At 38.6% G+C, this 26,147-nt stretch overlaps 1 protein-coding gene across 1 annotated transcript in view; it reads left to right on the top strand.

Annotated features, from left to right (window-relative positions):
* The window catches only part of ODAD2 (outer dynein arm docking complex subunit 2), a 217,122-nt gene extending 193,950 nt beyond the window's left edge, over window positions 1–23,172 (top strand). The window contains exon 20 of the mRNA XM_069086371.1: window positions 21,825–23,172. Within this exon, the coding sequence (XP_068942472.1) occupies window positions 21,825–21,938 (114 nt within the window). The 3' untranslated portion in view covers window positions 21,939–23,172. The remainder of the gene's footprint in view (window positions 1–21,824) is intronic.
* Window positions 23,173–26,147: the final 2,975 nt, after the last annotated feature.

The raw sequence follows: 26,147 nt of genomic DNA, 5'->3' as shown, positions 1-26,147 counted from the left end.
GCTTAGTCATGATTTACATTTAAATGCATTACTTTCAATAGGTAAATTACCAAAGCATGTTTTCAGTCTCTGCATGTTCCCTTCTTCAAGATCCCTTGTCCATTCATCCTCATTCACTTTTCTTCAGATGATTATAAAGTTCACCCAGCATTTTCAAAGACTATTTTATTGTAATCATTGTTATCTATCTACTGTGGATTAGAAAAAAAATAAACAGGAAAACACATTTTAAGTATATGGAAAGTTAATATTTCAATGTCATTTTTGACAAGTCAAAGAAGGAGCTAATAATAGGAAAACATTCAGGTGTTATTGACTCATTCAGTCTCCTACTCTATTAAAATGGCAAACACTAATTTAAACCAGTGTTTTAAAAGAATGGAGAAAAATTAAGAAATCTTTTAAAAATTATTTTTAATAATTCAGAACATCATGAATAGCATGCTTTTTAAATTTCAAATAAGTGAGAGTTCTTAATACTCAGGTGCTTTGCTGAATAAGTAAATATAGCCACAAAATTATATAATTATTATATTACTCTGAGGTACCAACTTGCCATTTTCTTTACATTATAGCTTTCATCATCTTTCATAAATTGATGGTCATGTTTATTTGAAATAGTCCACACGTAAATATTAAGTTATATGCTCAGTTGGAAGGAGAATTCGACAACTTAGATTTTAATAAAAATGAAATTGTTTCAATAGATACTGCTTGTTAGGTTTTTACATTTTTACTGTGCTGTATTAGAATTTGTTTCAGAAATATTTCATAAGGATAAATATATGTGTAACATAGAGTCCGAACTAGACTCTTCAGCATTTTCCAGTAAGCAGTTTGGTGTTGAAAGTTAACAGTATATTGGCTACATAGAACTTCATACTTTTCTTTGACATGCTTCTACCATATGCTTCTTATTTCAATAATTTTTTTCTTTTGGGTTAAGCTTATAAAAGCATGTAAGAAATGTTCCTTTGGATTGGGGCATTGTACAATTAGAAATGAGAAAGACTAAAGCATAATTGTGCAGAAGAAGAAGTATAATATGTAAATGTATATGAAATATATTAAATTGATAATTCAGATTAAATTACCCTGCTTATTGCAATAGTTAGCTCTTGAACACTGAATAGCTGATTAGACACTTTATTCATGTTGGTTGACTTTCCTCACACTTCTTCATTCCATTTATTCAATAAAATATTTATCAAGCAGCTATTATATACAAAAAGCATTGAACTAGGTTCTAGGGCAGGGGTGGGCAACCTGTGGCCTTCTAGGTCCTTGGTCTTTTTGACTGAGTCCAAGTTTTACAGGATAAATTCTTTTATTAAGGGGATTTGTTCTGTGAAGTTTGGATTCAGTCAAAGGGCTGCACTTGAGTACCTAGAGGGTCCTCCTGTAATGTAATGCCAAGGAAAGGCAACTTCCCAAGGTTCAGAAATGATGAGGGAGCCATGATCTCATCGATGTGCAACTATGCAGAAACAAATTCATCCATGTATGCCTGCCCTATCTATGTGACTTTCATCTATGTGCCCCATGAAATCCACCATAGGAGGTCTACCTATGGGGTTTTTGATCCCCTACTTATAGTCTCCTGAAATTGCATGTAAACCAAAGGAATACATAGGCTGGCCATCAATTATCCCTTGTTCTGGCTGCCATGACTTTTTTTCTGTTATTATATTGTTTTGTTATTATATTATCTTGATAGCATTCTTTATACTACTTCTCTTATATAATTTCTTGTCTTTACTGTTGCAGCCTGCTCAAGTCTGTGGTTTCTGTTGCCCTCTAACTCATAGGCCTGTGTGTATGTTGTGTCCCTCTTGTAGAATGTAATCATCTTGAGGGCAGGGTCTATTTTGTTGTTTATCTTTGTATTCCTAGGACCTAGCACAGTGCCTTGCACATAGGAATCCCTTAACCTTTGCTATGTTAAAAGGAATCAAGTAATAATAACAGTAATAACCAATGTTTATATTGCACTTTTAAGTGTTGCAAAGCACTTTACAACTATCATTTCACTTGTTCCTTACCACAATACTGTGAGGCAGGTGCTAATACTATCCTCATTTTTGGATGAGGAAATGAAAGCTTAGGGAAATCAAGTGACTTGCCAAGAGTCACATGGATAGGAGTAATGATACAAGGCAGGATTGAAACCCAGGTCATTCAGACTCTGAGGTCGGGGCTCCAGATACCATGCCATGTTGCCCCATGGAGGAAAGATTAAACATATATCCAAATAACTGGGAAATACAAAAAAAATACTATCAAATTTCAGAGACAGGAGAGGTCATGTCTAACTGAGGAGATCAGGGAAGACTTCCTGGAGCAGGGAGTGTTTGTATAGATAAGATTTCTGTAGTTAGAGATTAAGGAGATGGGAACTGGGTGGTTAGAGAAGGCATTCCAAGTGGAGGGACTGGTATGAATTAAAGCAAATAACTTTTGCCTTAAGTTAAAAAAAATAAGCTGCATTGCTCTAATTAGTTTAATAACACAAAAGTTATAGGGCTATCTCATTCATCTAGAAATCTATTTTTAGTGGCTAAAGATGGATAATCCTTATCTTTTAAAATATATAAAGATAGTACTCATTCTCCACTCACTTTATGCCACACCCTAAATAAATGGCAGATATACTATGTCTTTCCCACCTATACATTAGGGGTCTGCTTACCCTTAAGGGGTCCCATGTCCATACAAGGAGTTCTCTCATTGGAATAACTCACTGGAATAAAAATGGCCAAGAAGTCTGATAGAAATATACTTGAGAAAGTATAAGAGTTAATGCTTTTTTTGTCTTTAGTCATTTAAATGGACACCACAGGCCTCTTACTAATGTATTCATTCTAAATATAACTGGGCTGAATTAGCTTGTTTTGGCCAGTTCAACAGGAGCTCCTGCAGACAAAATAGGCTGATAGCAGATTTCATTTTAATTCCTCTTTCCACCCAACATTAAGCTGTCTCCGATTCAAAACAACCAGAAGCTAATCTTATGGAGTCATGAAACGATATTTTTAGAGCATTTGCATTGGCACTTTTACATATTATATAATAGAACAAAATTTAAAAGCATTCCATCGCCATTTATCTCTTTATCCATCCTCGGGCAAGCCTTTTTTTCTTAGCGCCTCATGAGAAGCTGTTATTCACAAGATACTTTATGCTTCATTAGAATAAAAATTGAGGCAAGGCTTGAAGTTGCTCCACTTGATATGAAATTTTGCTGTGAAAACACTGAGAATCTACTCCCCTTTCATCTTATGTAGAGGGTGGCATTTTTTTAACAAGCACCTCGTCTAGATGAATTGGTTCGATGAAAGTGAGGCTGGTAGACAGGGAAAATATCTGGAAAACATTATGGTGGTAGGAGTAGTTCTCTTCTGTTTGGCCCTTAAGCTTTTGTCTTGGGACTGATTTATGGTCTCTGACCTCCCCCAAATCTCATTTCTGTTTCATTTAGTAGGGACATTGCAAAAATTTCTTTCAGATGTCACTTCCCTATAATTACCTCTGTCTTTACTTATCAGAATGCCCTGTGCTCTTTGCTGGAAAGTTTGATTCTTCAGCAATTCAATCACTTAAGACTTATTTAGGCATATAGCATGCCTGGGTTTTAGGGACTTGCTGCCTGGTTTGGTTTTGTGTATGGTAGAATTCAGGGTTCAGCAACCTCTTAAGTCCAAAAAATGCCACAACAATGTATTTTCATGGCCTAGAAGGTATTGTATGTATAGGTGAAAAGGAGGAGGAGAATGAGAAAAGAGGAGGAAAGAAAGAAAAAAGGAAGAAAAGAAGGAAGGAAGAAGAAAGAGGAGGATGAAGAGAAGAAGGAAGAATAGGAGGGGCGTCTCCCATATAGTAGATGCTCCAGAAATACTGGTTGACTGTCTTTTTTTAGAGGTAAGGCACCCATAAGATTGGAAAAGATGACAAAGATGTTGGAGAGGCTTCAGGAAAAGAAGTGCACTAATACACTGTTGATGGATCTGTGAATTAGTAAAGCCGTTCTGGAAAGCAATTGGGAAGTATGCCTCAAAAGTCTCCAAATAGGGGCAGCTAGGTGGCACAGTGAATAGAGCACCAGCGCTGGAGTCAGGAGGACCTGAGTTCAAATCCAACCTCAGACACTTGACATACTTACTAGCCATGTGACCTTGGGCAAGTCACTTAACCCCAATTGCCCTCCCCCCAAAAAACAAAACAAACAAGTCTCCAAATTGTGTTTACCCTTTAACCCAGCAATACCAATTGTAAACCAATGTCCCTATGAACATGCACTCTGGTACTTGTTAGTCCATATACTTTGTTGGGGATGAGTAATTGAGTCTCTCCCACTGGGGACAGTTAGAAAATTGCAATTTGAAGGAACCCCTCTGTGCTGGACTTACCCCCATAAAATGGCTTTAGGGTGGGCCTTTGATACTGGAGGTATCCTGGTGGGAAAAGGTAGAACTCTGTGGACTGTCAGAGACTTGTCACATTCTTTTCTCTTCTGAAGGAAGCCCAAATCACAATCTGGTACCTTCAATCTGGAGGATTATATAGAGAGAGCTATAGAGGTTAAGGTGAGACAGGAGAGGGTAGAAAATCAGTGTTTGGTTATGAGCTACTTTTAGCCTTTTATGTGTTTTTTTTCCCATGTTTTGTGTGTATAAAATAAAAGCCATCTCACTACTGATATGCATTTTCTCCCTGAGTGCTTTTAAGGAACTGAACATCTTTGTATCCACTTTTGTGGAGACGCAGACACAAGGTATGTGTGTAAGCTGTAGTTAAAGATATCCCATGGGTGGCCAGGTGGCTCAGCGAGTAAGAGCACCGGCTCCAGTGTTGGGATAACCTGGATCAAATCTGGACTTGGATACTCAGAACCACACCCAGAAATAATAACTGGCCGTGTAACCTTGAGCAAGTTACTTAACCCCAATTGCTTATAAAAAAAAAAAGATATCCCAGAATGAATTCTAGAATGATCCAAAATGAGCTCAAGAAAAAGTGATTGGGGTAAGAGAAGAAGCATTGTAACTCTCACATTAAATCTGGTGCCAGGCCACATGTGACAGAGAAATCACTAACACCTTAGTGTAAATTAGCATGTTAGATTCCATACTGGAGGAGCCCAAGGGCAGCATGGGAATGCAACACAATGGGGACAAAAGGGAGTGGAAATTTCAGGCATCCCAATAGGAGGCACCAAAAAGCAAATCAACAGCTTCAAAATTGTGTTTTGGGTCAAACTCAATTGAGGGCTTATTGTTGGAAGCTGAGGATTTTCTTTCAGAGTTTGAATATTTTGACATTTGGGATATAGGGTAAGCCCATCTTTTTTGGTTAGATTTTAGCTGGGCTTATTTTGCTTCCTGCATTTTATTTTATTTTGCTTAAACATCAATGAGTGTTAGTCATTGCTTTGTTATGCACCCAGAGGCCACGAATTGAACGTTTTATGAATTGAATAAATAAATAAATATTGTCTTGGCCAAACCACCATATGTACTGCATGTACTGTATATACATGTCTGGGGTTTGGAGTCAGGCTCTGAAATATGCATTCTTGTTTTTCTTACAAGTTTCATAAGCAAACTGGGACATGCCAGAGGAACCTTTTTTTTTTTTCCTAAAACCAATACAAACATCCATATAACTGAGACTTAGAGCAAAACAGGCAACTAAGGAAAGGGAAGAAGGAAGCATTTTTGAAATCACTAATGAGCAGCATTCAATGGAAATATTCTGGAAATCTTGTGAGAGATTTATTTGAAAGAAATCTTAGAAAAGCTCAGGGAGGTTGGGCACAAGAAAAGATGGAACGGATATGGTTTCATTATTTCCTCCTCCCAAGACTTTTTTCTTTAACTATAAAGAAATCATTATTGTTTTAGAGGGGGAAAATGCCTCAGGTTTATAAAGTTTTTGCTCCTTGAAAAAGCTTTTCCCTTTTTAATCTGCATGTCTGCAGGTGCCCTTTAAATTTATGGGGAGTTTCGTGCATACACGGAAAATCAGCTAGCCTCCACCCCCTTGATATTATATGGAACTTTTAAAAAAGAAAACAATATTCAGGCACACCATCAACCATTTTTTACAATGTTGGAGTCAAGTAGTACAAGTGACTGGCGAAGGGCTTGCTTTCTGCCTTAGACTCTCACACACATCCTTCCTCCAGTTTAAAAGGCTTTTGATCTCTGTAGGCACATGCCATCTGCCTACAGCTGTGACCCATACTTCGCATCCCCTGGAAGGTTAGAGAAAGGTAGCATGTGAACCTGATGCCTGCATTCAATTTCTGCTCTTATATTTAGCAGTTCATAATTTTATGTAATATTTTACTTGCATGAAAACTATGCACAGAGTTGAGTGATAACAGATTTTCTCGTGGTTTGACTCTGCTTTGTTTGGGTGAATACCGGCTGCAAATACAGGCTTTAATTAGAACTGTGTGAGCTCAGGAGTACCTGGACTCACATTAAGACTGGCAGTTTTTCAGAAAAATATTTCAAGTTCCTGGAGCTGATTTGAACTGGGCACAATTTTTCTATTTTCCAGTTTATGGGGCACTGCAATTGTGGTTGGAGCATTAATCCACAACATAGGAACATGAATTGCATAGGAATTCTTTCTATCTCCTAGAGCCCCATCACAGCTAATCAGCCAGTCTGACTGCATTCCTTCTGTCACTGCTTGGTGGCTTCTGCAGCATCTAGCTTGAGGTCCAGGGTCCCAGCCTCTGGAATTCATTTCATCCAACTGTTCACCAGGGCCACAGGCCTCAGAGAAGATAAGCATTGCCTGGTGAAACCTGCAACTCCCCCTACCACCTTTTCTCCCCCTCCCCCCATTTTCTGAACTGAATGGGCTCAACTAGTTCCTAGCATTAATAATATAAGTGCTTAAAGTAAGTGCTTAATAAATGCCTGTTGATTGACTGGACTTTGTCCGTCTAAATAGCAGTTTTGCTTTTTGCAATTTGCATGACAATGAGATCATGAACTAGATGTTGATGCTATTTCTTCTACAGTGACTTTTATGTGAGAACATTAGGAAGCAATGGGTGGTAGATAGAGCCTGGCTCTGGAGTCAGGAGGACCTGAGTTCAAATCCCAGTGCAGCCACTTTACACTTAGTAGCTGTGTGACCCTGTTCAAGTCCCTTAACCCCATTGCCTGGCAAAAACCAAAACCAACCAACTAACCAACCAACCAAATCAACAATAACAACAACAACAAAACCCAACAAAAACCAATGGATGCCTGTGGTTTAAAAAAAAACAACATCCAAAAAGAATCTTATTTCAAAGTCACTGGAATGAGTGCTGGCCTGAGAATTCAAGAACCTCAGTGGCTGGGTTCTAATTCCAGTCAGTCTAGAGCAAATCACCTCTCTCTGGGACTCAGTTTCCACATCTGTAAAAAAAAAAAAAGGGCCAAGATTTGATGGTTTCTATCCTTCCAATCCTTAAGAGCCTGTGCTTCTGCGATTTTCAATCTTTTCTTCAGTCAGTTTCAGAATGGTTTTATAGGCATCAGGCCAGCATCAAAGCATTATACTGGATCCATAGATACAAATTCAAGAAGACAAAAAATATCTAAGGTCTGTAAGGGGTTGAGAAAAAAATAGAAATTATTTTCTTAGAGACCCTTGATTTTATTCTTATTAAAGCAATTTGGGGGGAACCAGAATGATGATTTTACTAGTCTAAGGAAGACTCCCAATAAGGAAACTCCCTCTACCAATATAGATAAGCATCTGCTCTGAAACTTATAATAATATAATGATAGCTAGCACTTATACCACACTTTGAAGTTTGTAAATCGCTATGTATATGTTAAGTCATTTGATCTCAACAACTCTGGGAAGTAGATGCTATTATCATTATTCTCCTTTTACAGATGAGGAAACTAAGGTAGACAGCAGTTTAAATGCCTTTGCTAGGGTCTCACAGCTAGTACATGTCCAAGGTCAGATTTAAATTCACGTCTTTCTAACACCCAGTTCACTTCCAAATGCAGCATACTGCTGTTGCCGGACTATGCCAGGCAGGTCACTGTGGATTTCAATCCTCACTGTCTGAGTTCTTAAAGATCTTAGCATGGACTACTGCTCCCAGATTTGTGGTGGTTCACTCTCTTGACCTTTTGAAGCTTACAAGGTCATAGTCATCTCTAATGTTCACCTAAAAGTTAAAAATAATAGAGGCAACAGAGACAGAAACAGCAACAGGGCCATGGACTAATGGACCACATGGCCTCAGGACTCTCCAACAAGAGTTTAGGTCTTGCCTTCTCACTTGAAAACAGACAGTAATGTGGACCAGCTCCCTTTGGCTGGACAATGCCTTTTGAATGTCTGCCTGTGCAACCAATCAACTGACTTCATCACGTGGTTCACAGACTGCAATAGAATTTATGGAATTACATTGTGAGATCATATAGTGTGTCCTTATAAGCACTAGGTTCATTATATAGTCCCTGTCATTACAAAAGGAATAATCTGAAGGCAAAAAGCATCAGGGATTATTCTGAGCTCCAATTATTTACAGCTCATCTTCCTGAATTAGTTACCGCAGAGGAAGAAATATTTTATATCCTTTGTTTCTCTTTAAACTGTGTTCTTTTCATTTTTAATTAGTAAAGTGGCTTTTAATTGGTCCAAAAGTGTTCATTGCATTTTAAACCTTGACCATGCTAGACTAAGTCTAATTAGGTTTGGCCCACAATGAGTTTTAAATGTCAAATGAGGGAGTTTCTATTTTATCTTAGAGATAAGAGGAAACTGTTGGAGTTACTTGAGCAAGAGAGTAACAGGGAGAAGCCTAAGCTTTAAGTATCTCTAGAAGGTCCTATTAACATTATAGAATGTAAGCTTCTCAAGGCAAGCACTGTTTCATTTTTGTCCTCAAATCTCTAGGTCTACAAGTGGTGTATGCAACACAGTAGGCATTTGATAAATGTTTATTGATTGAAAAGCTCAAGCTGGAACACTGCTAGAAGAAATCATTACATCTACATTAAATGTGATGCCCAAGTTGCAGTAAGAAAAAAAAAATGAAGAAATAGGTCATAAAATGGCCCCAGACAAGACTCGAAGGCTTGTTGACTGTTGAGTTTCACTTTCATAGCTGATGAGCTGGTAGAGTCTATGATCAAAGTGAGATGTTTTGGAATGCCCTGGTGGCCAATGGAAGCCATTCACTGGGAAGAAGTAAAGTAACTTCTGTGAAGGGAAATACTAATTGATTTCTCTTTTAGAATGCAGGTGAATAAGTATGTGAGCAAGTATCATTCCTCAGTGGTCTTTCAGTATAACAGAAAGACTTTAGACTAGATTTCACACCTAAAGGTAAACAAATTATTACCAATAGAACTGGTGGTTATGTTTTGTCATGGACAATGAACCACATTGGAGGTAGGAAAAAATAAGCAGGGATAGATAGATGGGAACTGATTTTAGTGGGCAGAGAAGTGCTAATCACGGATTCTGCTGGGAATCTAGGTAAGTTAACATACTTTCTGATTTTTTTTTCCTTATTGATTAATGATCTGAAAGACTAAAATTTTTAGGTCTGTATAGGACACTAAATTCTTCTGGAAATTAAAACACTAAGTCAATGAGAAGAGTCTGGAGAAAGATTTCACAAATCTGTGTGAGTAGGCAGAAAAGTGGCTGATTAATTTCATTTTGAAATATAGAGTAATTTATTTAGATGAAATAACCCAAAATATACTGAATTATGTGCTCTTAGCTATCAGTACCAATCCAGGAAAAGCATCCTAGGTGTCCTTATAAAATGTGTCTAACAGACATCAATCCAGTATTCTGTTGAGGTCAGATGGCCAAGAAGGCCAACAAAATTTCATGATGTACATCATCAAGAAAGAAATTGGAAACAAAATGGACATAATGTAGCTAAAGAAGACCCAGAAAGGGAAAACTGAAATGATCAAATGGATAGAAAGGCTTCCATCTATATTTAATTACTATTATTAATTCTACCATTTATTTATTATGTTATTAAAATAGCATGAAAATAAAGCAATTAGTATGTACAAAATATCAGTTTTGATATATTCTTTTGGAACTGTAAATTATGTATAATCTACTATGTATGAAAGACTCTAAGTGGAAAACTATATTCTAACAAAAACCCATAAAGTATTAACTAATTATAGCGCACATCATTTTTTAACTATTAAAAGATTAATATTTCCTTGCTGAAAAAGAGGAAGAGGATTGCTGGATATTTCAAGAGTACATGATAAAGAAGTCAGAATAATAACAGTAATAGCAAACAGTTACATAGCACCTATGTGCCCGGCACTGTGTTAAGTGCTTCACAATTATTATCTCATTTGATCCTCACGACCACCATGGGGGAGGTATGTGTTATTATTCTTATCTTACAGAGGAGGAAACTGAAGCAAACAAAGGTTAAGTGGCTTTCCCAGGGTCTCACATCTAGTAAGCATCTGAGTCTGGAATTGAACTCAGGTCTTCTAGATTCCAGGTCATTCCCATATCCATGGCACCACCTAGATGCCTGAAATCTACAGAAATGCTTTTGGAACAAGCAGACATCATTTCACCAAGCAATAGTAACAACAGGGATGTGCCATTAGATTTGCTGAATATAAGATGCAGCCCACGAAGTGGCAAGAATCCAAGAGCGGAACCTTAGGGCTCTCAGTAAGAGATGTCACCGTGAACTCAACCAACACCTTATTGACAAATGTGTCAGACAAATGGCAGAATCGTGAAAATTTGTTTGTGGAGTAGAAGGCCTTATGATGGAAATGTAGGCTCAAGTCATTGCCACCAGAAATTATAAAAGAAGGATTCTCCTTGTAGAGCCTGAACTTTGTGATTAATTAGAGATTGTGCAAGAAAAGGTAGAAATGGGGCAACAAATCCCTACAGTCTCCAATGAGTTCCCACTGAGAGAATATTTTGTGGTACATCATGGTGGCTAGAATTATACATCAGAAACTTGATATCTTTTACAGACAGACAGACAGACAGCAAGTCCTATCTTACAAATTTTGTTGTTGCTGTCCAGTCATTTTAGTCATATCCAATTCTTCGTGACCCCATTGAGGTTTTCTTGGCAGAGATCCTGAGTGGTTTGCCATTTTCTTCTCCAGCTCATTTTACAGATAATAAAAAATCTGAAGCAAATAAGGTTAATTAGGAAGTGTCTGAGGCCAGATTTGAACTCAAGAAGAAGAGTCTTTTTGAGTCCAGGCCCTGCACTCTACTACTTGTGACACCTTGCTGCCCACATTTTACAAATACAGACTTCAAAATATCCTTAACTACTCAGTCTAAAAATTGAACTGAAGCCTTATCACATACCAATCTGGTGCTCACCTTCATCCAGATAGAACAATGGTTCACAAAATCTTAAGAACAACATTTTAATAGATATCACCATACAAAATACTCATAATCTCCAAACAACATGGAGTAAAAAATAAACGTTTAAATTACAGAGATATAGCAGATGAAATCAAAATCAGATAACAGGGAGAACAGAGCCAAGATGGTGGAAAAAAGGCAGGGACTCCCCAAAGTCCTTAAATAATGCCATAAAACAAATTCTGGAGCAGCAAAACCCACAAAAGGATGGGGTGAAACAATTTTCCAGTCCCAAATCAGATAGTAACAGGATGAGGTAAATATCCGTCATCCTATCTGATACTGGAGTTGCACCAAGTATGCTTTCAGAGAACTTATAGGAGAGGAACTTGTGTCCTAATACTTTTATTAAGGTCTAAAAGAATAGTATTTCACCTACTGTTCAATAGTTTCAAGACCATTAAATACAGAATAACAGTAACAGGACATTGATTTGTCTTAGGACCAGTTGTATCTGAACTCCAATAAAAAGATGAGAACAAGGTAATAATAATAGCTGATGTTTAGGTTTGCAAAGCACTTTGTACATACTGTCTTAAATCTATTAAGCACCAAGTCTTTGTATTGGACTCTAATAGGCAACACAGGCAAATGACAGGACAATTTCTGCCTTAGTCTTTTCTTCCTCTTTTCACCCATTAAGGAAGAAGATATTCCCTAAAACCTTTGGCTTTCTTTTTGTCTTCCTGAATACTCTCTAGTGATATTATTAAAAGGCATTGAACCAATAGTTGTTTGCCCACTTAGGCTTGCACATAGTAGGTGCTTAAAAATATTCCTTTGATAAAATCCAAATGATTGAAGGGCTCAAACACCATTCTTGATATAATTCTTTTGAGGCAGCATGTTGTGATGAAAAACCCATCTGGATTTAGAATCAGATGATATAAGTTTGAATCCTATCTCTTTGTATAACTGAGTTATTTAACCACATTTGGAAATAAATGGGACAGAATAGATCATGTCAAAAGTCCCATTCAGTTTCAAATCCTATGCCCTATGACTCCTACTGTTTCAACAATCACATCTATGCTAGTGACTCCCAAACCTCCATTCCCAGCTCTTAGTTATCTCCTGAATAGCACAAGAGTCTTTCCAACTGGCTATGGATCACCTCCCTCCACCTGGATGCCCCACCAGTCCCTTTATTTTTTTCTCTCTTTTTTATTTTTTAGTTTACATCATTCATTTCCATAAGATTTTGACTTATAAATTTTCTCCCCATTTTCCCCCTACTCACCACCCCAAAATGGCAATCCCACTGAATATCCCCTCCCCCAATCTGCTCTCTCCCATATCTTCCCCCATTCTCCCTCCAACTTTCCAGTAGGAAACGGTGGACCTCTATGCCCCAGTGCCTGTATATCTTATTTCCCAGTTGCATGTAAAGTAATAGTAATAATAGTATATATATTTAAACATTTGATTTTAAAACTTTGAATTCCAGATTCTTTCCCTTCCTCCCTTGTCACCCACCCTTACTGGGAAGATAAGCAATTCAATATAGGTTATACATGTGAAGCTAAGCAAAATATTTCCATAGTGGATATATTGTGAAAGACTAACTATATTTCCCTCCATCCTATCCCAACCCCCACTTGTTCTATTCTCTACTTTGATCCTGTCCCTGGTTTTTTTTTTGCTTTTTGGGGGCAATTGGGGTTAAGTGACTTACCCAAGGTCACACAGCTAGGTGTGTGTGTGTGTGTGTGTGTGTGTGTGTGTGTTAAGTGTCTGAGGCCAGACTTGAACTCAGGTCCTCCTGACTCCAGGGCCAGCGCTCTATTCACTGTGCCACCTAGCCACCCCTGATCCTGTCACTTTTTTTTGCCTTTTAGAGGGCAATTGGGGTTAAGTAACTTGCCCAAGGTTACATGGCTAGTTTTTTTGTGTGGGTGTTAAGTGTCTGAGGCCAGAACTTGAACTCGGGTCCTCCTGACTCCGGAGCCGGCACTTTACTCACTGCACCAACTAGCCACCCCCTGAACCTGTCACTTTTCAAAAGTGGGTACTTCCAACTTCCCTCCCCTCCAACCTGCCCTCCCTTCCATCATCTCCCCTCTCATCTTTTCCCCCCTACTCTCCAGTAGGGTGAGATACCCTATTTAGTGTGTATTTCATTCCCTCCCTAATCCAAATTCAATGAGAATAAGGTTGGCTCATTCCCTTTTGCTTTCCTATTCTTCCCCTCCATTGTAATAGTTTTTACTTGCCTCTTCTATATGAGATAATTTACCCCATTATGTCTCTCCCCACCTCCTATTATATTCCTCTCTCACCTCATAATTTTACCTTTTAAGTATCATCCCTTCCTATTCAATTGGTCCTGTGCCCTCTGTCTATGAATACCTGTAGACATACATACACACACTCACATATGTATTCATATGTCTGTATACCCTCCAATATAGACATATATATTTCTATTCCCTTCAACTATTTTCATACTGAGAAAAGTTTCATCAGTTACAATTATTGTTTTTCCATGTTAATAGTTCAACTTTGATAAGTTACTTATGATTTCCTTTCCCTGTTTACCTTCTCATGCTTCTCTTGCTTTTTGTATCTGAATGTCAGATTTTCTATTCAACTCTGTTTTCTTCATCAAGAATGCTTGAAAGTCCTCTATTGCACTGAATGACCATATTTTCCCCTGAAACATGATATTCAGTTTTGCTGGGTAGGTGATTCTTGGTTTTATCCCAACTCCTTTGACCTCTGGAATATCATATTCCAAGCCCTTCGATCCCTCAGTGTAGAAGCTGCCAGATCCTGAGTTATCCTGATTGTGTTTCCACAATATTCAAATTGTTTCTTCCTGGCTGCTTGTAATATTTTCTCCTTGATCTGGGAACTCCAGAACCTGGCTATAATATTCCTAAGAATTTTCTTTCCGGGATCTTTTTCAGGAGATGATCAGTGGATTCTTTCAACCTATATTTTGCCCTCTGGTTCTAAAACATCAGGGCAATTTTCCTTGAGCATTGCTTGAAAGATGATTTCTAGGTTCTTTTGTTGATCATGACTTTCAGGTAGTCCAATAATTTTAAAATTATGTCTCCTGGATCTATTTTCCAGGTCAGTAGTTTTTCCGATGAGATATTTCACATTGCCTTCTATTTTTTTTATTTGTTTGGATCTGTTTAATAATATCTTGTTTTCTCATAAAGTCACTAGCTTCCATTTGCTCCAATCTAATGTTGAAGGAATGATTCTCTTCAGTGAACTTTTGAGATTCTTTTTCCATCTGGAAAATTTGGCTTTAAAAGTCATTCTTCTCCTCGTTGCCTTTCTGAGGTTCTTTTGCCATCTGAGTTAGTTGATTTTTTAAGGTGTTATTTTCTTCAGTCACGTTGTTGACTCTCATTTCATAATTTTCTTGCATTGTTCTCATTTCTCTTCCCATTTTTTCCTCCACTTCTCTTATTTGGTTTTCAGAATCCTTTTTAAGCTCCTCTATGGCCTGTAACCAGCTTATATTTTTCTCGGAAGCTTTTGGTGCAGGAGTTCTGACTTCACTGTCTTCCTCCTGTTCCATGCTTTGATCCTTTTTGTCCCCAAAATAGGAGTCTAATGTCAGATTGCTCTGTTTGCTTTGCTTCCTTTGCTTGCTCATGTTGCCACTCAATTACTTGACTTTTGAGCCTTTTGCCACAGCAGAACTCTGTTACCAGAAAGGGGAGCTTTGTCTCAATCACTGGGGTTTTTGCAGCTGCTGGAGCTAGTTGGGTATCCTCTCTGAAGCCTCAACATGCTCTGGCAAACTAGTCATGCACCCCAGGTCATCTACCCTAGGAAGTGATCCAGATCCAAGCAGGTTACAGCAAGAGTGATTACCCCTCAGACTGGTTGCTTGGTCCACCTACAATCTGCAGGCCAGGAGTTCTAAAGCAGCATGGAGCCTCAGCTGCTTCTCACCCCGGGGGCCAAGGCTGGATGGGGGCCAAGGCCAGATCACACTCCCAAACTCCCTGTTCTTGCAAAGTCTACACACTGACCTCTCACTTTTTCTTTGGCATCTATGGGTTGATAATTCTGGAAACCACCACAGATGCTGGTGATCTGAAGTCCCTCCATCTGGTGGCTGGTCAGACCGCCCTGAGTCTAAACTTCTGGCTAGTGCAGGGTTGGGCTTGGCTCCCAGAGTGCCATGCTATCTCCTTCCTGCCTGCCTCTGGGCTGTCTTCAGGAGGAGGTTAGCTTCTCTCTGTCATTTTGTGGGTTCTATGGCTCCAAAGTTTGTCTAGAGTCATTTTTCACATGAATTGGAGGAGGTGGGAGCTGGAGCTGTGCAGAAGTCCTGTTTCTACTCCACCATCTTGACTCCAACTCCCTCCCCTCCCCCAAGTACCTTTAAAATCAAGCTCATCCTTTTTAAAAATTGAACTTGGCGTTTTTTAAAAACTGAGCTTATCATTTTTTTTAACTGGAATCCTGTCGTCTTTTTTATTTGCTGGTCTCCAGCAGTTGCATCTTAATTCTCCTGCTCAACCATGCTCATAACTTCCATTTAAAAAGATGCAGACTGAGAAGAAATATGATTGATATTTATGTAATCATGAAGACTGCTGAAAGAGTGAGCACAGACTTGTTCATCTCAGAATACTAAGATTCTGGGACATCCCTTCAAGTCTGACAAAAGGGTAAATTTAGGACAAATATAAGAAGTTACCATTTTACATAATGGGTAATAAGAGTATGGAACTCATTCTCCCAGAGATGTTTCATACTTATAAATATAAGTAAGCCGAAGGAATCGTACAAAGTTGCAGATGAATAAGAGTATATTATACTTGGTGACCAAAAGAAGGGAGGGCCATATGTGATATATAGTTAACCAGTTAGGTTTAATGCCATAGGGTAGCTATCTGTAAAGATCCCTTGGTGTCACAAAACTGTACTGGGGTTGAATGGCTTGATCTAGAATGTTATGTTTCATGTGATTTCAGGATGTACAGCACCTTTCAAATGAATCTTAAAATAATTCCAAATAATGAAAACTCTTACTTCTCAGAGCTTCACTCCAAGTCAGATAGAGATTCTTTTTTCTATTGCTTAATAATAGACATTTAAACACATAAACTTAGTATTTGTTTTTTACTAACATTATTACTAGCATACCAAACCTTAGATGACTAATCTTTTCTCCAAACAAGACTCACTTCATAAAATCCCATTGAAATAACTATGCCCATAGTTGTCCTAACAAAGTGATATTCTGTTGTAGAGGCAGGATAGCATAATGGAAAAACCTTTGGGCCTGGAGTCAGGCAAGATCTGGATTCAGATTCTGATTCTGACACTTAAGAGTTGTGGGATCACAAGCAAATCATTAAATCTCTCAGGCTCATTGTATTCATCTGTGAAGTGGGGATTGTGACACCTCATAGGTTTGTTGTGAGGCTCAGGTTCTATCTCTGTGTATACATATATGTTAATATCTATGCATATGAATGTCCACACATGTTTGTGTGCATATATGTATATAGAACACTTTGTAAAAGTTTTTGGAGGTAGCTAGCTACAACGACAAGAATAGTGAACTTACAGTCTCAGTCTCTTCACTTGTAAAGTGAGGCTAGGTGGTTGCAATAGATAGAGCGTCAGCCTGGAGTCTGGAAGACTCATCTTCCCAAATTCAAATCTGACCTCAGACTCTTACTAGCTGTGTGACCTGGACAAGTCACTTCACCCTGTTTGCCTCAGTTTCCTCATCTGTAAGTGAGCTGGAGAAGGAAACGGCAAACAACTCCAGTATCTTTGCCAAGAAAATCCAAAATGGGGTCACAAAGAGTTGGACACACCTGAAATAAATGAACAACAATGATAAAGTGAGGATAAAATCTACCTCACGTCATATAAGAATAAAAAAGTCAAATCAGATATAACTTCTATAACTTTGCAAAACTAGTTGTTGAATAAAATATTAGCTGTCATTGCTATTTGATTTTTTAAATTCAAGGGCCTAGCACCATCATTTTTCATTTTGACATTGCTGGATAGTAACAGAATAGTAGTTAATGTCCTATTGTGTGTGAGAAACATTTTTAAATTATTTTAAATTTTTTGAATCATTATATTGATTTCTACTGACTAATGCATAAAATGGCAGCCATAGCTTCTGTTCCCTCCCTTCTTTAGCAAATCACTTTTGGTGTAAAAAAAAATTCTATAAACAGGATACAAATGGATTTCATTAGTTCTCTTTTTATAAGTGCTCATGGTAGGGTTAGACAGGCATAAGTACATTTCAGTTGAACAAAGGTTTATTAAGTATTCGTATCCATAACTAGAACAAAGTCTCTGGGGCTATGTCCCAGAGTATTGGCATCTGGTAGGGGCACACTTCTCCTGAAAGGGAGGTATATTTCTTGCCCATGGCAGTCTAGAGACTGCTATATATGTCTCAACTCACCTCATGGTCTCCCAAAAGCCTATGCTATGGATTGGGATCCTGCCCCCTTACTCAAGCTCATCCCCAGGCTTCATTCACCATGGTGCCCCTCTCCAAGGATACCTCTTTTCCCACCCCACCCCTCACATGGGTACAGGTAGGTTCTTACTGGCAGGACGGTCCTCTTTGCCACCACTGCCCTCTTCCCATGGGAATCTCCTGGATATGCTGCCAATCCCAACCAAAAAGAGGGAAGATGAATAATGTAAAATAAATCCACAAAGTTGTGTTGGGTCATGGTACAGTATGAAGAGCACTGAATTTAGGGACAGAGACTTGGGGTTCAAATCCTAGCTCTGCCGCTTTGATCCTCTCAACAACCTTGTCTACCTTAAGGAATGTCACTCCAGAAGTGATGCTGTGGGGAGTGAGTTGGCAACAGAGGAGGTTAGTAATAAGGTCAGGGAGACAGATCCAATATGGTAGAGTGGGAAAAAATCACTGCAATGAGTTCCTCTGTTTCCCAAACAGAACTAAAAAAACACACCAGATTGAATCCTGACAGGGAAATCAAGAAACCATTCCAGTGAATCATTTGTCCAGCCCAATTCAACACAGGGAAATAAAGAGGTCTGTGGATAGCAGGGATGGGGTTGGCCAGGAGCACGTTCCACATGGAACACTCCAGTGCCTAGGAAGATCGGTGAGCCAGGGAAAGAGGAGGTGCGATACTCATACAGGACATCAGTAGACCTATAGCGGATTGCTGAGATGGGGACAGGTGTGAATTGGCAGCTTTGTTGTCCACTACCCAGTTTTGAGTCATAGGTCCGCAGTAGACGAAGAAGGGAATCTGATCAGAGGAGTGGTGTTTCCAGTAGGCAGGCCAGGGCTGTATATATAGAGAGGAGAAAGTTCAGAAGCCAGCAGCAGCCGCAGCCACAGTGATCTGCAGTTCTTCATGTACAGAGTACCTTCCTACTTCTAGCAGCCTGCAGAGGCAACCCCATCCCTAGCCATGTGACCACAGGAATCTCAGGACAAAGAGGGGCCTACAGTTCTGTTTAGAACCAACAGAGTTCCACAGCTAGAAGATAGGGGTCGAGTCCATCATCAGTCTCCTCTTACACAGACCCAAAACCAGGCCAGGAACTTGCAGAGCTCAGACAGAGAGGCAGAAATCAGACTTTGCTCTGTATCAGACCATTTTGAAAGACCTGAAAGCTTGTAGGTCTCCAGCCTGTCCCTGAGTCCTTGGGATAACACAACACTCAGTACCCTTAAAAAAGCAGCAACAGGACCACCTATGGCATTCCCATAGCTCCAAAGTCAGAAGCAGGCTGGAAGAATGGGCAAACAAGAACAGAACTACACCACAATAAGATATTATGGTGACAGGGACACTCAAGATACAAATGCAGAAGAAAAATACTCCAAAACATCTACAAGCAATGCCTCAGAGATAAATACAGCTTGGGCACAAACTCAACTTGAAATCCTGAAGAGATGAAGCAAGAGTTTAAAAAAAATTTTTTTTAATGCTTTTTATAAATGAATTGAGAGTACTTGAGGAAAAAATTGGAATAGAAATGAGAGCTCTGGAAGAAAGATTGGAAAGGGAATTAACAGCTTGGAACAAGAGAAACAAAACCTTGCTCAGGCAACAAATTCCTTGAAAATTAGCATGGACCAAGGTGGCTAGATGGCACAGTGAATAGAGCACCGGCCCTGGAGTCAGGAGGACTTGAGTTCAAATGTGGCCTTAGACACTTAACACAAAAAAACTAGCCATGTGACCACAGGCAAGTCACTTAACCCCAATTGCCCTACCTTCCCCCCTCCAAAAAGAAAAAAAAAGAAAAAGAAAATTAGCATGGACCAAAAGGAAACCAACGACTCCAGGAAGCAAAAAGAAACATGAAAACAAAGTCAAAAGGCTTTTTTAAAAAAGAAAAACAAGAAAATGTGAGGTATTTCATACCAAAAACAACTTAACTAGAAAACATATGAGAAAAAATAATTTTCAAGCCATTAGTCTATCCAAACATCGTATTTCAAGAAATCTTAAAAGAAAACTACCCAGATCTCTTATAACTAGAGGGCAAAGTGGAAATAGGAGAAATCCCACAGTCACCTCCTGAAAGAAACCCTAAAATGAAAACTTCCAGGACCATCAGAGCCAAAATCCAAGGCTTCCACATCAAAAAAAAATATTGCAAGCAGCCAGAAAGAATTCAAGTACCAGTGAGCCACAGTCAGGGTCACATGATTTAGCAACCAGTACCATAAAGAAGCAGAGAATTTGGAATATGATATTCCAGAAGTCAAAGGATATTGGCTTACAGTCAAAAATAACTTATCCAGCAAAATTGAGTATAATGCTACAGGGGGGGAAATGGATCTTAGATGAAATGAAGGACTTCCAAGCATTCCTAATGAAAAGACCAGAGCTTCAAGAGAAATTTTGAAGTTCAAACACAGGCATGAAGAGAAATATCAAAAGGTAAAATGAATGAACGTTGTGATAAAGGAATAAACAAGGATAAATTGCTTTTGTTCTCATATGGAAAGATGATACATATAACCCCTTTGAACTCTATTATCATCAGGGTTCATAAAGGGAGAACAATTGGACAAAGCCGGGGAGTGGTTCTATTATGTCTTGGTGATTTAAGAAAAGAATGGAAAAAGAGCAGAAGAAGAATAGACTAGGGGCAGGGTTGGGGGAAGTTATCTTACATAATCAGCATGCATGAGTAGACATCTATATTAAAAAAAAACAGTTGGATAGGGAGGGGAGAAGCTTATGCTTGAGCCTTATTCCCGTCTGAACTGGTCAAAAAAAGGAAGAACATACACACAGAGTTGGGTACAAAACTGTGTTTTACTTAACTGGCAAATAGGAAAAGGAGAGAAGGGAATTGGGGAAATTAGAGGGAAGGTAGATTAAAAGAGGGCTCAGTGAATAGAGTACTGGTCCTGGAGTCAGGAATATTCATCTTCCTGCATTAAAATCTGGCCTCATACATTTCCTAGCTGTGTGTCTGTGGGTTAAATCACTTAACCACATTTACCTCAGTTTCCTCATCTGTAAAATGAGCTGGAGAAGGAAATGACAAACCACTCCAGTATCTCTGCCAAGAAAACCCCAAATGAGTTCATGAAGAGTCTGACACAACCAAAACGACTAAGCAACAAAGATTAAGGGAAGGATTAGTTCTAAACAAAAATCTAAGGATGTAAAATATATATATATATATATATATATATATATATTTATGACTCAGAAGTAGCAGAGTATGGGAAAGTGAGGGGATGTCCATAAGTCGAGGAATGCGGGTGAATAAATCATGGTACAGAAATGTGATGGAATACTATAATGCTGAACTCTTATCAATGTAATGACCACCATTCTGGAGGATTAATGGTGAAACATGCTGCCCACCTCATAATAGAAAGGTGAAAGACTCAGAATGCAGAAGGAGACAAACATTTTTTTTTTTATACTGCCAATGTGGAAATTTGTTTTAATTGATAACATAAGTTTGTAATGAGGGTGGTGGAGGAAAATCTATAGCAGTCACTGAATAAATGGAAAAAAGAAGAGTTAATAAGGTTCAGAAATAAGGAGGCAGCAATCAGAAGTAGGGATAGAAATGAGAAAGCTATTGGAGGAGTAGAATCATTAGGACTTCAATTTACTCTACCTACTGGATGAGATAGGAAATGTCCAAAAGCAAGAGAAAAAACCCAGACACCTGGAAAAGCCCTAAATAATAGAAAATTTATACCCCCAAACCCTTCCAGTCTTCATTAGCAGGTCGACTTTCACTTACGGTATCACCTAAAACCTAATCCTTGTCCTTGATCATCCTGGACACTGATGATTTGAAATTGTTTCAATGACATGATTTCATTATGTTTAGCTTCTAGATTAATCTTTGGTTCTTTTCTCTCTCTCTCTCTTTCTCTCTCCCCCACCCCTTTCTTTTTGCCCTAGCTTTTACTGGATATGGTTGGCTCTCCTGATGAAGTGCTCCAAGAAGCTGCAGCTGGTTGTATCTCAAACATCCGCAGGCTGGCTCTAGCTACAGAGAAGGCAAAATATAGTTGAAGTCTGAACAGATTTTACTAGGTACTAAATTTTATGTGACACTGAACATGTGATTTCATGGCCAGGCGGCATAAATAGGGAGGCATTTATTAGCAATTCTTTAAAAAAAAAAAAAAGAAGAAAAGAGGAAAAAAGAAAAGGAAAATGCCTAAATGAAAACACATGAATTAAATGTGCAAAAGGTGCTTTTTAATCTAAAAATTGCATGTATCTTTTTATTCAATTTAGTGTTTTTGCAGTATGTCATTAACAAAACATACCCCTATTAAAATCTATGATGATTTTCCCAGAAATTAACCCTAATATTTAAAAATTTTCATTTCAGTGATGCTTTTATATTTCTGTGATTTAAATAAAGATGTGGCCTGCATTTCATGCAGTTCTACAGTGATTCATGAATGTCTTCAGAATTCCCTCTCTGCCAAACCTGTCTAATCAGTCTGTCATTATGGTCTTGTCTGTTTCATCACTCGAAATCCACAGGAGAGCGTTTGAATGCAGATGCACTGATTTCACATCTGGTATTGTATGAGTTTAGAGTATGCAGCTGGAATTGTAGAGATCATTTCAAGGTCATCCCAAATTTCTTCTAAATACTACCAAGCATCTAACAAGATGCCATATAATTGTAACTGTATCAGGTAATGCAAAACATGAACAAATAAGCAACGAATAATTATTTTTGTTTGAATTTTAGCAACATAAACAATTAAGAGTGCTGTGTTCCTTACAAGGATCCACCAATCCTTTTATTAAGATAATTAATTATTCTCATGTAACGATAGTGTATGACTCCACATAAAATTGGTTTGAATTTCTGAACCTGTTTTCAGCACACAGAGTACTTTTTAAAAAGTGGCCACAAAAGATTAATAGCATTTTACCAGATTATAGAAACATTAGAACCCACTTAAAGAATCCCATATGTAAACTCAGTGCACTAAATGTTTGGGAACTAACTGTACCCAGCAACTAATACCTAAAAAATTGCTTTGTACATATCAATTCAGGAAACAGACTTACAACACTGACAAGTCTCATTTATTGCTTTGAAGAGCAGGCTAGCAATTTTTATTGAATAAGAGCAAGGACTGTGTATATTTGTCATAAGTTGGAGCAGATAACATGCTTAATTGAATTAAAATGTAAACAATTTGTACAAATCAGGGGGGAAGATGAGGACAGTTTCAACAAGATGAGTTAATCATACCAATGGAATATATGATGAAAAGATATGAGGAGGCCTTTAAGAATTTCTGAGTGTTTGTAAAATAAAGCTGATTAATCTTCACAACTTGCAGATTGGTGATAAATGGGGGGAAGTGCTGACCACAGAGTCTGGTTTTCAAAATTCATTAACAAAGATTTACAAATGTTCCAGCTTATAATTAAGAGGTATGGGAAAGGCTTTTAAGGCGTTAGCAGCTTTATCCTTCTGCCTTCATGTCAAGTCAAATTGAGAATTATTTATTAAAATAATGCCATGCACTCTGCACACTTCGACCATTCTAAAAGCTGAGTTTTAATGATATAAAATTGACTAGAACTCGGCAAATCGAGTATCATTCCATTCATAAGTGCCAAGGTTTTATGCAATTCTAATGTGAACATGGAGTCCTAACACATAGCATGATAAAAAAAAAGTTTGCAATTCAGCAAGTGGAACCAATCTTTCTTGGCAAAACATTTATTTTCCAGAAAAGATTTAGCATCACCTTTATCTGTTTATTGAATGATTGCCTAGCACCTGGCCCTGAAAAACTCGGTCTAACTCTATTGATGCTATTTTTGTTAGTTGGTTGAGAGAGTTCATTTGAGATGAAATGATCCCAGGCCTTTAATTTACAATAGCAGCTTTTTAAAGTACCAAGCCCAACCTTGACTAATTTAATACTTTGAGGAGTTTGAGATCATGTAATTGTGAGTGCCCATTCCATTAGTCCAGATTACAACTGATTTCTGGCTTTTTTTTTTCCTTTGCAATTCTTTTTCAGACCTACTCAAAATCCTATGTAGAGAATTGTAGCAGCAAGCACCCCAGTGTCCCCAAGGTGCCTGCTCACACAGGTTCTTGGATCTGCTTTGTTAAAGGCAAGCAACTCAAAATGGGTTAACAAGCTTACTTTAATCAGTCAGACATATATCGTTTACCTTGTTCAGGGGAAAAAGGTCAGCACCCCAAACTTCAAAATATACAGACAGAATTATCAAGACATTAACAGATCAAGTAGACAGCTTTCCAAACTGTCCAACCATTACATCCATACCCAGTCAACATCTGGGTTTCCACATCTGGGTTTTTCAAAGCCGGGGGACTCTCAACAACGGCTTCCCAGAATTCAGATCAAATCACAGAACACTTCTCAAAGTGAGTCCCAAAACAAAGCTACACATCAGGGCTTATATAGCCTTCTCCTGGCTCAGAGAAAGTAACAACCTTTTGGACCCACTGGCCAATCAAAAAGTATCAACTGAAAAACAAGCCTCCCACCCCAGTCTCCAGGTGCACTTTAGCCTAGGGGCAGGGAAGATCTTTAAATTTGCATTTCCATTACAAGAATCTACCCATTATTTGGTAAGAAGCCTGCCTTGGGTCTTTGAACATTTCACTGGATGCCAACACGGCATTTATGCTATCTTTTTTTTAAAAGTACACAGATGTTCAGTCATTTTGCAGTTGTATACAACTCTTTGTGATTCCATTTGGGGTTTTCTTGGCAGAGATACTGGAGTGCTTTGTCATTTCCTGCTCCAGCTCATTTTACAGATGAGGAATTGAGGCAAAGGGGATTCAGTGACTTGCCCAGGGTCACATAGATAGTAAGTATCTGAAGTCGGATTTGAACTAAGGAAAATGAGTCTTCCTGGCTCCAGACATGGTACTCTATCCACATAGCCCATATTTAATGAATGTGGTTTTTTTTTTCCTTTTAAAATAATATCTCTTGAAGTCATGGATCATGGCAGTTGTCTTTCCATTCCCATTTCCAAAGATGAATGATTTTATTAACTTGTAAAATCCATCAACCAACAGAGACTCCAGCTTCTCCTTTGCCATTATTGATGGTCTAATGACATAGGACCATAGATTTATAACTTGAAGGAATCTTAGAAGTAATCTAGGTGGTGCAATGGATAGAATGCTGGGCCTAGAGTAAAGAAGACTTGTCTTCCTGAGTTCAAATCTAGCCTCATATACTTACTAACTGTGTAACCCTAGGCAAGTTACTTTACTCTGTTTGCCTCAGTTTCTTCATCTGTAAAATGAGCTAGAGAAGAAAATGCCAAACCAATCTAATATATTTGCCAAGAAAACCCCAAAAGGGGTCATGAAGAATCAGATATGACCAAAAAACACCTAAACAACAAAAATACTCCCATGGCACCGAAACAAACCGAGGGAGAGTAAGTGACTTACCCAGAGGAGGAGTGGCAAATAAATGATAGATCCAGGACTCGATCCCAGTGCCAGCACTTACCTCCGAGCCCCCACCACTATCACATTCCTTCCAAGTTGTTGCGGCCAAAAATAATTCATTGTCTGGGAGCCAAGCTTCCCATAACAAGCATCTCTGAATTTAACTGGCCTGCTTTTCAGGTGATGGGTTTAAAGTCTGCCACCAAGTCCACATGCAGAGTCTTTCTGGGATGATCAGACCTGCCAGAGTTTATGTGGCACCAGCAGGGTGTGTAAAAAATGACTTCAATCATTATGTAGCAAAAGATTAAATTTCAGTGGAGGATTATGTTTGTAGGATCATAGATCTGGAATGAGAATGGCCCTCTGATGTCTGGGGTCCAACCTCCTGTTTCTGTGGAGGAGGAATCTGAGGCTCACATGGGTTAAATGACTTGCTCAAGGTCACACAGCTAGTAAGCATCAGACTCTGAATGTGGACCCAAATCGCCTCCGTAGCCAGTACTCTTCCCACTGTGCTTGCTGAAGAGCTTTATGGGACATTGCTTATATGAACGCAATTAAAAATAACTCACTGAGAAGGAAGGGTCAAAAACCAGTGCTTTGGATCCAGTTGACAAGGAAGCTAGAGGGATGAGCTAGCTTTGGGGATGGAAATACTGGGGTGAGTCCAGAACAAGCAAGTCAGAAGGGGAAACTAGTGTGTGTGTGTGTGTGTGTGTGTGTGTGTGTGTGTGTGTGTGTGACAGAGAGAGAGAGAGAGAGAGAGAGAGAGAGAGAGAGAGAGAGAG

This window comes from Petaurus breviceps, unplaced genomic scaffold (genome assembly GCF_028583685.1).
Source record: "Petaurus breviceps papuanus isolate PSGF00001 unplaced genomic scaffold, PetGlider_PUasm1.0 178, whole genome shotgun sequence".
Classification (NCBI taxonomy): Eukaryota; Metazoa; Chordata; class Mammalia; order Diprotodontia; family Petauridae; genus Petaurus; species Petaurus breviceps.
The sequence above is the reverse complement of the archived record's forward strand: the minus strand, read 5'-3'. Positions and strand labels throughout refer to the sequence as shown.